The following is an 11,290-nucleotide window of genomic DNA, read 5'->3' on the forward strand; positions in this document are numbered from 1 at the left end:
GCATCCTTTTCATGGATGGTGACTCATGTGTCTGGTATGTAAATCTATAGTTATGAGTAAGATGTCCAGGTTTATAGCTTTTTGATGGAATTCAACAAATTTGGTGTGTCTGTACAGTGTGTTGTAATTTATTTTATTGCTTCCTACTAATGCATGGTGATTCGTATGCCTGGTTTGTGAATTTACAGTTTTCAGTGGCATGTTTTTATATTTCAAAATGTAACTTTTCTTTGATCATTCTCAGGATGAACAGGACGGGCTATCTCTTAACAGCTATGTTGTGGCCAGCAGTGTGGGCAATTACTCCATCAGTAACCTGCAGGATCCAGTAGAGATCGAGATAGTACACCTGAACTACCAGGTACTCTACCCGCTCTCCTCACCTCTGCTCTCCTCGCCTCTCCTCTACTCTCCTCTGCTCTCTCACCTCTCCTCACCTCTACTCTACTCTCCTCTACTCTCCTCTGCTCTCCTCACCTCTACTCTCCTCTGCTCTCCTCTACTCTCCTCTGCTCTCCTCACCTCTCCTCTACTCTCCTTGCCTCTCCTCTGCTCTCCTCAACTCTCCTCACCTCTACTCTCCTCGCCTCTCCTCCTCTCTACTCTCCTCGCCTCACCTCATCTCTCCTCACCTCACCTCATCTCTCCTCACCTCTACTCTCCTCATCTCTCCTCTGCTCTCCTCTCCTCACCTCTACTCACCTCTCCTCATCTCACCTCTCCTCACCTCGCCTCTCCTCACCTCGCCTCTCCTCACCTCGCCTCTCCTCACCTCACTTCTCCTCACTTCTCCTCACTTCTCCTCACCTCTCCTCACCTCTCCTCAACTCTCCTCTCCTCTCCTCTCCTCTACTCTCCTCTCCTCTCCTCACCTCTCCTCTCCTCACCTCTCCTCTCCTCTCCTCACCTCTCTTCTCCTCACCTCTTCTCACCTCTACTCTTCTCGACCTCTCCTCTGCTCTCCTCACCTCTCCTCACCTCTACTCTCCTCTCCTCTGCTCTCCTCACCTCTCCTCTACTCTCCTCACCTCTCCTCACCTCTACTCTCCTCTCCTCTGCTCTCCTCTCCTCTGCTCTCCTCACCTCACCTCTGCTCTCCTCTCCTCTCCTCTGCTCTCCTCACCTCTCCTCTACTCTCCTCTGCTCTCCTCACCTCTCCTCACCTCTTCTCACCTCTACTCTCCTCATCTCTACTCTCCTCACCTCTCTTCTCCTCACCTCTCCTCGCCTCTCCTCTACTCTCCTCTGCTCTGCTCTGCTCTCCTCTGCTCTGCTCTGCTCTGCTCTGCTCTGCTCTGCTCTCCTCTCCTCTCCTCTCCTCTCCTCTGCTCTCCTCTGCTCTCCTCTGCTCTCCTCTGCTCTCCTCTGCTCACCTCACCTCACCTCTCCTCACCTCACCTCACCTCTCCTCTCTGTATGCCCTGTTCCTCCTCTGTTTTCTTATTTGTTTTCTCCCTTGCTTATTTTTTTCTCCTCTTATTTTGATAATGAACTCATTCCACATAGGTAAAACATGTTTTTTCTGTTACAACCCAGTTGATGATATTTGATTCCTGATGGTACTTCCTCAGTTAAAGTAGTAGTACAATACAAATTGCCACCTGGAACGTCTGCCTGTAGTCAGACGGTGATTAAGTGTGTCGGTGTCTTTCAGACAAAACCAGAGCCAACCTGCATGTTCTGGGATTTCACCATGAAGAGTAAGTCTGAAGAAAATATGTTGATTTTATTTTAAATAAAAGATATGTCTCCAAATACAATTATAGAATATACTGTATCTTTGTTTCCACAAGATGGTACAGGTGGCTGGAACAGTAAAGGCTGCAGGGTTAGTCCCATGTCCAATAGAAACAAGACTATCTGCCTCTGTGATCATCTCACACACTTTGGCATCCTAATGGTAAGACTAAATAACCTGTTTAGAGGCTCTTCCCTCATGTAAATGTACCTCTGAATAATTTAAAACAGTAGTGTTTCCTTCTATAGAATGGGCTAGTGTGTCTAATATTTTTTGTCTTCTCTGTGAAGGATATCTCTGGATCCGCTGTACAGATTGATGAGAAAAACACCAAGATTCTCACTTTCATCACCTACATCGGATGTGGCATATCGGCCATCTTTTCTGCTGCAACGCTTCTGACTTATATTGCCTTTGAGTGAGTGTGTTTCCATCCATATTACATGTGACTAGGAAATACTCCTATAACTAGTCCTCTGAATCTATGTCACCTGGACTCTTGGTCCTAGTCATTGGCCTTGATATCATAAGAAAGACAACCAGAACTGTAGTCGTCACAGTGTTATTCAGTGTATGTCTTGTACAGGAAGTTACGTCGTGACTACCCCTCTAAGATCCTGATGAACCTGAGCACGTCGCTGCTGTTCCTCAACATGGTGTTCCTATTGGATGGCTGGCTGGCTTCCTTCGATGTGGAGGGCCTGTGTGTAGCCGTGGCCATCTTCCTCCACTTCTTCCTGCTCACATCCTTCACCTGGATGGGCCTCGAGTCCATCCACATGTACATCGCCCTGGTCAAAGTCTTCAACACCTACATCCGGAGGTACATCCTCAAGTTCTGCATCGTCGGCTGGGGTAAGTGTCACTAAAGTTGGATTAACTAATTGTTATACAGTATGCTGTATGTGTCATATTCTTACTTCCTATTGAAATGCATGGTAGCATGAAATATTTACGCTATACACTGCATTTTCAAATTTGTTTGGATCGTGGTGTACCTGAATTGTTATTACCATGTCTCACTTCCAGGTCTGCCTGCTGCGATAGTGGCCATAGTGGTAGCTTTTGACAAAAACTCCTATGGGAAAATACAGTATGGAAAGGGGGAGACTGGACAAGGATCTTCTGAATTGTAAGTCCTGCATCAAGTTCAAGAGATAGGATAGAAAACATAACATAAGGTATGTAGATGGAGTCTTAGAGTTGAGTAATCCAAGTGAATGTTTTCCCATATGGCAGTCATAGGACCAGGACTAATGTATGTATACAGTATGTTATATAGATCCAGCCTTCCAGCTACAACATTTCAGTTAACCTATTGCATCCAATATTACTAATCCCCCCCCCCCTCCCCTCCTTCCAGCTGTTGGATCCGGAGCCAGGTGGTGTTCTATGTGACGTGTGTGGGCTACTTCTCTGTACTCTTCCTCCTGAACGTGGCCATGTTCATCGTGGTTATGATCCAGATCTGCGGTCGTAACGGGAAACGTAGCAACCACACGCTGCGTGAGGAGATGCTGAGGAACCTGAGGAGCGTCATCAGTCTCACCTTCCTCCTGGGCATGACCTGGGGTTTCGCCTTCTTCGCCTGGGGACCCGTCAACCTGGCCTTCATGTACCTCTTCTCCATCTTCAACTCACTGCAGGGTACAGGGCCTCCCTATGGTGCGCTGTGCACCCTAAAGATAATACACAGTAGTGTTGGTTACTAATTAAGGATATGTGAATGTTTGGATCAAAGGTGTATTTTTGTGTGTGTATTTTTTAAATAAATATTTTACAAAGCAGGTCTGTATTGTATTATATGTTAAGAATTATAAGTAGTTTCTTCACTGTCATGTCATGTACTATTTGTTCCACCAGAGGGCTCCTTAGTACAACATCTGGTAGCTGAAAGCCGAACCAACCCAAACTCTCTTTTGTTTGTCATCTCTGTCATCTTCGTTGTTATTTAACAGCTTTTTCCTTTATTGTCCTTCTCTGACCAACAGGTTTATTCATCTTCATATTCCACTGTGCACTGAAGGAGAATGTCCAGAAACAGTGGAGGAGATACTTGTGTTTTGGCAGATTCCGCCTGTCAGACAACTCAGGTAAAGATCTGACTGGAAACAGACAAGAAATAGACTCTTCTTACTCTCAGGAAAAATATCTGGCCTGATATTCAGAACTGTTATCATACTACCATCATATCAGGCTTTAGATGAGAGGAGGGAAATTACTGTACTTGTATATTGCTAATAAAAGTCAGATGTGATAAAGATGATAAGATAATAATATTTGATTTAATATTGTCCAATGTTAATAGAATTCCTATTGAAATGAAAGTCCTGTGAAAGTCCTGTGCAGCTAGTTAGACTCCAGATTTCCAAAGTAACAAAGAACAGTGGTTATAAAACCTGAGAAGTCTTAGATTTATAGGCAATCAAATACACAGAAACTCCATAAAACCCTGCCCTAATAAAAAGTCACTTCACTCTTTATATGATTTTTTCCCAAATAAGCATTTGTGAAATGTGTCTTGTTGAATGGCAGACTGGAGCAAGACAGCCACTAACAACACCAAAAAGGCCAGCTCAGACACCGTGAGGAAGTCCCTGTCCTCCAGCTCTTTTGGCTCCAGTACAGCAAACTGGACTTCCAAGGCCAAAGCAACTCTAAACCCCTTTGCAAAGCGCAGCAGGAATGCAGGTAAGACACTATGGGAGGGTCTAATATTGAGTCACACACAGCCGTTTGTCTACTTTCAGTTGGTCTTTTTCATTGACTCACATTTCATTTATACAAAAGTTTACATTTTGTAGTTATGAAAAGATGGATACTTTACTTAACTCTGGACACTTTTCCTTTTTCCTCTATTTGTATTAGCTGGACTGTGTGAAACATTTATTTTCTTGCTTTTCTGTTTACAATATGTAATTCCTGGGCTACATAGTGGCTGATCTCCTGTATGTATTTATGTTTGTGGTGTGTAGATGTAGCCCACCAATAGCACGAAGGAGAACCTCCTGAGGTAAACTGAACTGCATCAAAGCCAGCCTGACCCCATGCTTTCTTACAGTGTGATGTAATGTTGTGTTAATGGCCTTTCACCTTTAGAACATGAAGGCCTGGATTCAACCTAACAGCTGTTGGTTGCACTTATCCTTAACACTGGTGTGTCTAACAGAACAATGCAGCATTTAATAGTTTGAAATATAAATATTGTGTGACATCTTGGATTTAACACAACATGTTGAGGATAAAAATTGGCATGTGTGCATTTGGTTTCGATGCAAAATGCTACCTTTGATAGTTAGATTGAATCCAGATTGAATGGTGACATGAAGACTCTGTAACACCAGGAGCTCTATTCTGCCATTGTTCTCTCTAGTCATTGTAAAACATCTCAAGATTTTAATCAGACATAACATGCTATAACAAAATTGATGTTTAATTTGGTTCTATATAAATACAGATGTAGTTACATTTGACTGATTTGACCAATGAGAGAGTTTGGCAGGTGAGCTCCTTTGCCTTCTCAGCGGTTCTGGATGTATCTCACTCATACCACACTAATTCTGCTCCCCCTAGGATCCCTCTGTTTTCTGCTAGAGCAATGATACCACAGTAAACACACAGCTTGCATTTGTAGCATTCCACTGTCACATGGGAAATTGTAGATGTGTGTGTGTGTGTGTGTGTGTGTGTGTGTGTGTGTGTGTGTGTGTGTGTGTGTGTGTGTGTGTGTGTGTGTGTGTGTGTGTGTGTGTGTGTGTGTGTGTGTGTGTGTGTGTGCATCCCTGACCCACGGAATGGAATGAAGATCACCGTCACGCACTGTACAACCAAATGCACAATTCAAGCATGATGTTTGTGCGTTATTACCTGCTTATACACAGACCTTGTGATGATTCGATGGTGAAGTACCTTGGCTACCTGAGGATTTTTGTTGTGACCCAATGTACTCAGGCACTATAGAATATCCAGTGAGGGACCGTCACTATTATAGTACATATGGAAATGATGAAGGTACAGTATAGACATCAAGACATGCAACAACGTGTTACAACATGTTCTTATCATTAGGGTCTTCATTTCAAAGAGATCTCAGATAATGTAAAAGATAATTTGTTAGCATCCACATGCGTAGATTCTCTCACTATTATTTGCCTCGCTGAGGTAGGCCACGGCTTCAAGAGAAAATCAATGAGCATTCATGTTAGGCGTGCAGTGTGTTCTCCTATTGCTTCCAGATGTGTGCCTTAGTGAGATAATCTGTAATTGTCATATGATGTTCTCATATTGGACTGATCCAACGATTAATGGCATCCCCCAGCTAATGGACTAATTTAGTCTGACAACGTCAATAAGGCTGTTATGTTACAGCCTTATTCTAAAATGTATTAAATAAAAAAATGTCCTCATTAATCTACACACAATACCCCATAATGACAAAGCGAAAGGAGAAAAAAGTGTAATTTTTGCAAATCTATTAAAAACAGAAATACCTTACTTACATAAGTATTCAGACCCTTTATTACGAGACTCGAAATTGAGTTCAGGTGCATCCTGTTTCCATTGATCGTTCTACAACTTGATTGGAGTCCACCTGTGGTAAATTTAATTGATTGGACATGATTTGGAAAGGCTCACACCTGTCTATATAAGGTCCCACAGTTGACAGTGCATGTCAGAGCTAAACCCAAGCCATGAGGTCGAAGGAATTGTCCGTAGAGCTCAGAGACAGGATTGTGTCGAGGCACAGATCTGGGGAAGGGTAGCAAAACATTTCTGCATAGTTGAAGGTACCCAAGAACGCAGTGGCCTCCATCATTCTTAAATGGAAGAAGTTTGGAACCAGCAAGACTTCCAAGAGCTGGCCGCCCGGCCAAACTGAGCAATCGGGGGAGAAGGGCCTTGGTCAGGGAGGTGACCAAGAACCTGATGGCCACTCTGACAGAGCTCCAGAGTTCCTCTGTGGAGATGGGAGTGTTTCCCAGAAGGACAACCATCTCTGCAGCACTCCACCAATCAGGCATTTATGGTAGAGTGGCCAGACAGAAGCCACTACTCCAGTAAAAGGCACATGACTGCCCGCTTGGATTTTTCCAAAAGACACGTAAGGACTCTCAGACCATGAGAAACAAGATTCTCTGAAACCAATATTGAACACTTTGGCCTGAATGCCAATAATATGTGATAGTGATTATAGCTGTTTGTCTCTCGAACTGAAAGCAGACATATATAGTCGTACAGTGCATTCAGAAAGTATTAAGACCCCTTCCCCTTTTCCACACGTCTGGAGGAAACCTGGCATCATCCCTACAGTGAATCATGGTGGTAGCAGCATCATGCTGTGGGGATGTTTTTCAGCGGCATGGACTGGGAACTAGTCAGGATCGAGGGAAAGATGGACGGAGCAAAGTACAGAGAGATCCTTGATGAAAACCTGCTCCAGAGCGCTCAGGATCTCAGACTGGGATGAAGGTTCACATTCCAACAGTACAACGACCCTAAGCACACAACCAAGACAACGCAGGAGTTTCTTCGGGACAAGTCTCTGAATGTCCTTGAGTGGCCCAGTCAGAGCCCGGACTTGAACCCGATCGAACATCTCTGGAGAGACCTGTTAAAAGATGTGTAGCCACGCTCCCCATCCAACCTGACAGAGCTTGAGAGGATCTGCAGAGAAGAATGGGAGAAACTCCCGAAATAGAGGTGTGCCAAGCTTGTAGCGTCATACCCAAGAAGACTCGAGGCTGTAATCGCTGCCAAAGGTGCTTCAACAAAGTACTGAGGAAAGGGTCTGAATACTTATGCTAATGTGATATTTCAGTTTATTTTATACATTTGCTAAAAATCTAAAAACCTGGTATTTTGTGTAGATTAATGAGGGGGGGAAACGATTTAATCAATTTTAGAATAAGGCTGTAAAGGTAACAAAATGTGGAAAAAGTCAAAGGGTCTGAATACTTTCCGAATGTACTGTATGTTTCTACTCTCCATAAGTCAAAATTGTTAGTCACGCTTTTTCCCATACATGGTGAGTTGAGAGTCGGGTGAGGAGGCAGCCAGAAGTTCTGTCACTGAAGATGCCAAAGTCTGTGCATTGCAAAGCCTGTGTTATTCCTGAGTTGACCCACTCAAATAATTTAGTTTTGATGGATGTTTTTGCCTTGACATTATCAAATGGAAAAGACCAACCAAAATATTTTATCACTTGGCAAACAAAACAAGAATAAGACAAAAACAGATGAAAACGGTTCAAACATTTTGGCAAGATCCACAGAGTTATGCATAGTTGTCCGTTGTGGTAGAATTTGAAGGTTGTTTGAATGTGCATGCGTGTATAGGAATGATTTCCACAAGAATGCACAGATGCATGTGAACTGTTGCTCAGAAAATATTGGGACTCAATTTAAACAGTAACTAGACATAAACCTAAACCTCAAACATTTTTCAAGATTAAGAAACAAGCTGTTTTTACACAGAAAACACAGGCAAATCATCTTGGCAAAGCCTATGCATTAGAATTGTTTAAAATGAGTGCCATATATTCAACCTACAATCATATATACACAATCATATATAGATTTATATCTACTTTGTGTATGTGCTTAGTGATGTGTTTTTTACTTAGCTTATTTTTCAATTATCTGGAGCCATTAGTTTTGTGTCATTGTGAGTTTAAGAAAAAAACAAAAATGTGCACTGCACAAGATCATTGTGTTCTTTCTGAACCATGACCTTGTCTCTCCTTAATATTGAACAGGTAAAGGTTTCTCCAACCAGACCAATGCTAAAACTGTCTCCTCAGAGGGTGAGGCCTCCTCCTCCATCATCCCCGTGCACCAGGTCATTGACAAGGTCAAAGGTTACTGCTCGGTGCGCTCCGACAACTTCTACAAGAACATTATCATGTCGGACAGCTTCAGCCACAGCACCAAGTTCTAGCCAACCCAGCACTTCTCTTCCTCCTCCTGTTGCTGCTAGCCCCTAACCCTTGGTGATCTCCCCAGTCCACAATGTCACCCCAGGGTTATAGCCTCCAGAGCAGCAGGACGGTAGCTAGCAGTATGAATATGTGTATACTGTATAATATTTGACTCAATCAGCTGGTCCAGTCAGTACTGAAAAGAGAAATGGGGAAATGTATAGTTCTATAGAAAAGAAACGGGAGAAGCAGAGAATGGAGTTTGCAATGTACATACTGTGATGCTAATCTTCAACTGGTTATGTGTTGTGTAAATATTGATGGTATATCTAATATGCCCCCGTATAGTTGCTTCTCAGTTGGTGTTGCACATGCCTAGGGTTCTCAGCAGGGTCACCTTTCCTGTACAGAAATATCCTCAATTTTAGCTGTTCCTCATTATGCAGTCTGTAGAACTCCAGTATGGGCAGCAATGAAGGAAAAACATCAAATCTGGACTAAATGTTCAGGCATAGCCCTATATTTCAAACCAAAAGACTAACATGATGGAGTTTTTAAAAGCTGTAGCATTGTCAATGTGTGTTGAAAATGGAACAGGTTTAGGTGTAGTTCTAATTTGTAGTCGTCTATTTGTGAATCTTGTGTGTGCTTTGTTGCTGGAAAGCAATATTTTGCTCCTTTACAGTGCCTTACATGAGGATGTTTTGCATAAAGTGCTTACTTTATCTTGGTCAGCCTATCAACATCATCAACACTATGATGAAATGATTTGTCATGTATATTTTTTAAACATTAAGCTTCAGATGCTCTACTACTGAATAACAAATGCAGAAAGGAATGTATAGAATTGGTCTATTAATTTCTACTTCATTTTGGTAACTTTGATTTAGGACAATCTCTGTGGGTGGTCTGTGTGTCAAGTGTAATTTCTCTGACTGTTCTACGGATAGAGGTTACCAAACCCCAGCCATTAAACCTGGATATGGTAAGGTAGGCCTAGATTCAATCCGTATCGCGGAAGATCTGTGCTATAGCTCGAATGGAATTTCAAGGCAATGTTTCGGCATTCACGGAGACGGCATTCATGGTAAACACAGCATATGTTGGCACAATCGGAAATTTCCTTTACATTTTACTTGCGCTATACCGTTTATCTTCTGCAATACGGATTGGATCCAGCTCATAGTTTCATAAACATTCCACATTGAATCATTTCACAATAGAGCAACTCACAGCACAACGTATAGTACAGTACTGATTGAAAAGGGACTACAAACACTGACATTATTTGTTCATCCAAGTTAATGCCAACATTTGTAAGCAGCTAAATGTTAATCTTCTCCTCATTGTTGCTTTACTTCACTTCGTCTTCTTTTCCCACCAATAGGGGAACTGAATATATTGCATTGTGTTAAATGTTACTGTGTGAGCTATTGTTTTGTGTTTGTGAAGCGATGGAACAATCTTGTTGTTTTACTGTATCTTTATATTTATTTCTATAGAGATTTTTACATTTGTTGTTCATCTTGAATCCCCAATGCCAGTGGATCAGGACTATGCCCTTGGATAGATAGATCGATTTGGAGAGATGCAGCTTAGCGGCAAAACAAAGCATTGATCTTGACCTGGGCAGGCAAACAGGGACAGTTATATTTTGGAAGCAGTCAGAGCTCTCAATTGTTATTTTCCAGCATCAAGAAAATAATTGAAACATCGCTAACAAATTCCCTCGGGCTGAATTTGTTATGATAGACATTGATAAACATTGCTTGGAAAAGTTATCTCGTGTTGAGCATATTTGGGGTCTTCAATTCAAGAATGTGTGGGGAGGGAGTATAAAGTGGTTTGAACTAATGCGATGAAGTTCTCAGCTTTACTATGAATTAGTTCATGACTGCGCTGCCATCATCTTTATAGATATTTGCATAAAATATTCCAAATGATCCTCTAGGTTATATCTTATCTAGTTCTATCAATGCAGAGGGAATCCAGACATGATTTGTTTCTGATTCATTTGTACATGTCTCTATTAATTTAATAGGGATACAGAAATAGAAAATCCCTATGGCTACATCCAAACCAACACTGTACCTTAAATGTATCAGTCTGAATATGGCTGATCGGGCTGTGTTCCAAAACATTTTCCAGACCCTGTTGTTGGTTTTCTTTCCACAACTCCTGACAATAATATATTTTCATGAATCTGTCTCGACAGCATTGACGAGTTGTGTCTCTCCAATAAAGGGAATGAAAAGTAGCTAATTCTGTTAATCATAACACTAATATTTGTCATGTCAAGTTCTATATACCAGATGAATTTGCTGTAAGACATAACAGTTACGACTTTTTAATTCATTCTCAATTTACACTTACTGGCTGTTCTTCTCTGCACAGTTGCCAAGTCTTCACAATGTGGTTTACTCAGAATATCCAATATGTGGTTTGGTGCATATGTGCTGGGAAGAGGTTGATATTCTAGTCATGCTTGCTGCCAGAAGTCAAAGAGGGAAACATAATGTTTCAAAACATTTTTCACACTCAAACATTGAAATGATATGGTTTCCCCTTCTTGACTTCTGGAACTGTGTTTTAATGCCACATAATCTGGGAAGCCACGGTGGTCCAGTCTTAGAGAG

At 42.0% G+C, this 11,290-nt stretch overlaps 1 protein-coding gene across 9 annotated transcripts in view; it reads left to right on the forward strand.

Moving 5' to 3' along the window:
- adgrg6 (adhesion G protein-coupled receptor G6) overlaps window positions 1-10,937 on the forward strand; it is a 53,389-nt gene extending 42,452 nt beyond the window's left edge. For 7 of the 9 annotated variants that reach the window (XM_071370239.1, XM_071370238.1, XM_071370241.1 and 4 more), the window contains 10 exons: window positions 245-361; window positions 1,655-1,700; window positions 1,794-1,900; window positions 2,029-2,156; window positions 2,325-2,593; window positions 2,768-2,870; window positions 3,102-3,385; window positions 3,730-3,831; window positions 4,274-4,429; window positions 8,493-10,911. In XM_071370239.1, the coding sequence (XP_071226340.1) occupies window positions 245-361; window positions 1,655-1,700; window positions 1,794-1,900; window positions 2,029-2,156; window positions 2,325-2,593; window positions 2,768-2,870; window positions 3,102-3,385; window positions 3,730-3,831; window positions 4,274-4,429; window positions 8,493-8,674 (1,494 nt within the window). In that variant the 3' untranslated portion in view covers window positions 8,675-10,911. Of the gene's footprint in view, window positions 1-244; window positions 362-1,654; window positions 1,701-1,793; window positions 1,901-2,028; window positions 2,157-2,324; window positions 2,594-2,767; window positions 2,871-3,101; window positions 3,386-3,729; window positions 3,832-4,273; window positions 4,430-4,713; window positions 4,752-8,492 lie in introns of all 9 variants that reach the window. The other 2 variants (XM_071370240.1, XM_071370237.1) reach the window with 2 other exon arrangements.
- Window positions 10,938-11,290: the final 353 nt, after the last annotated feature.

This window comes from Salvelinus alpinus, chromosome 27 (genome assembly GCF_045679555.1).
Source record: "Salvelinus alpinus chromosome 27, SLU_Salpinus.1, whole genome shotgun sequence".
In the NCBI taxonomy this organism is placed as follows: Eukaryota; Metazoa; Chordata; class Actinopteri; order Salmoniformes; family Salmonidae; genus Salvelinus; species Salvelinus alpinus.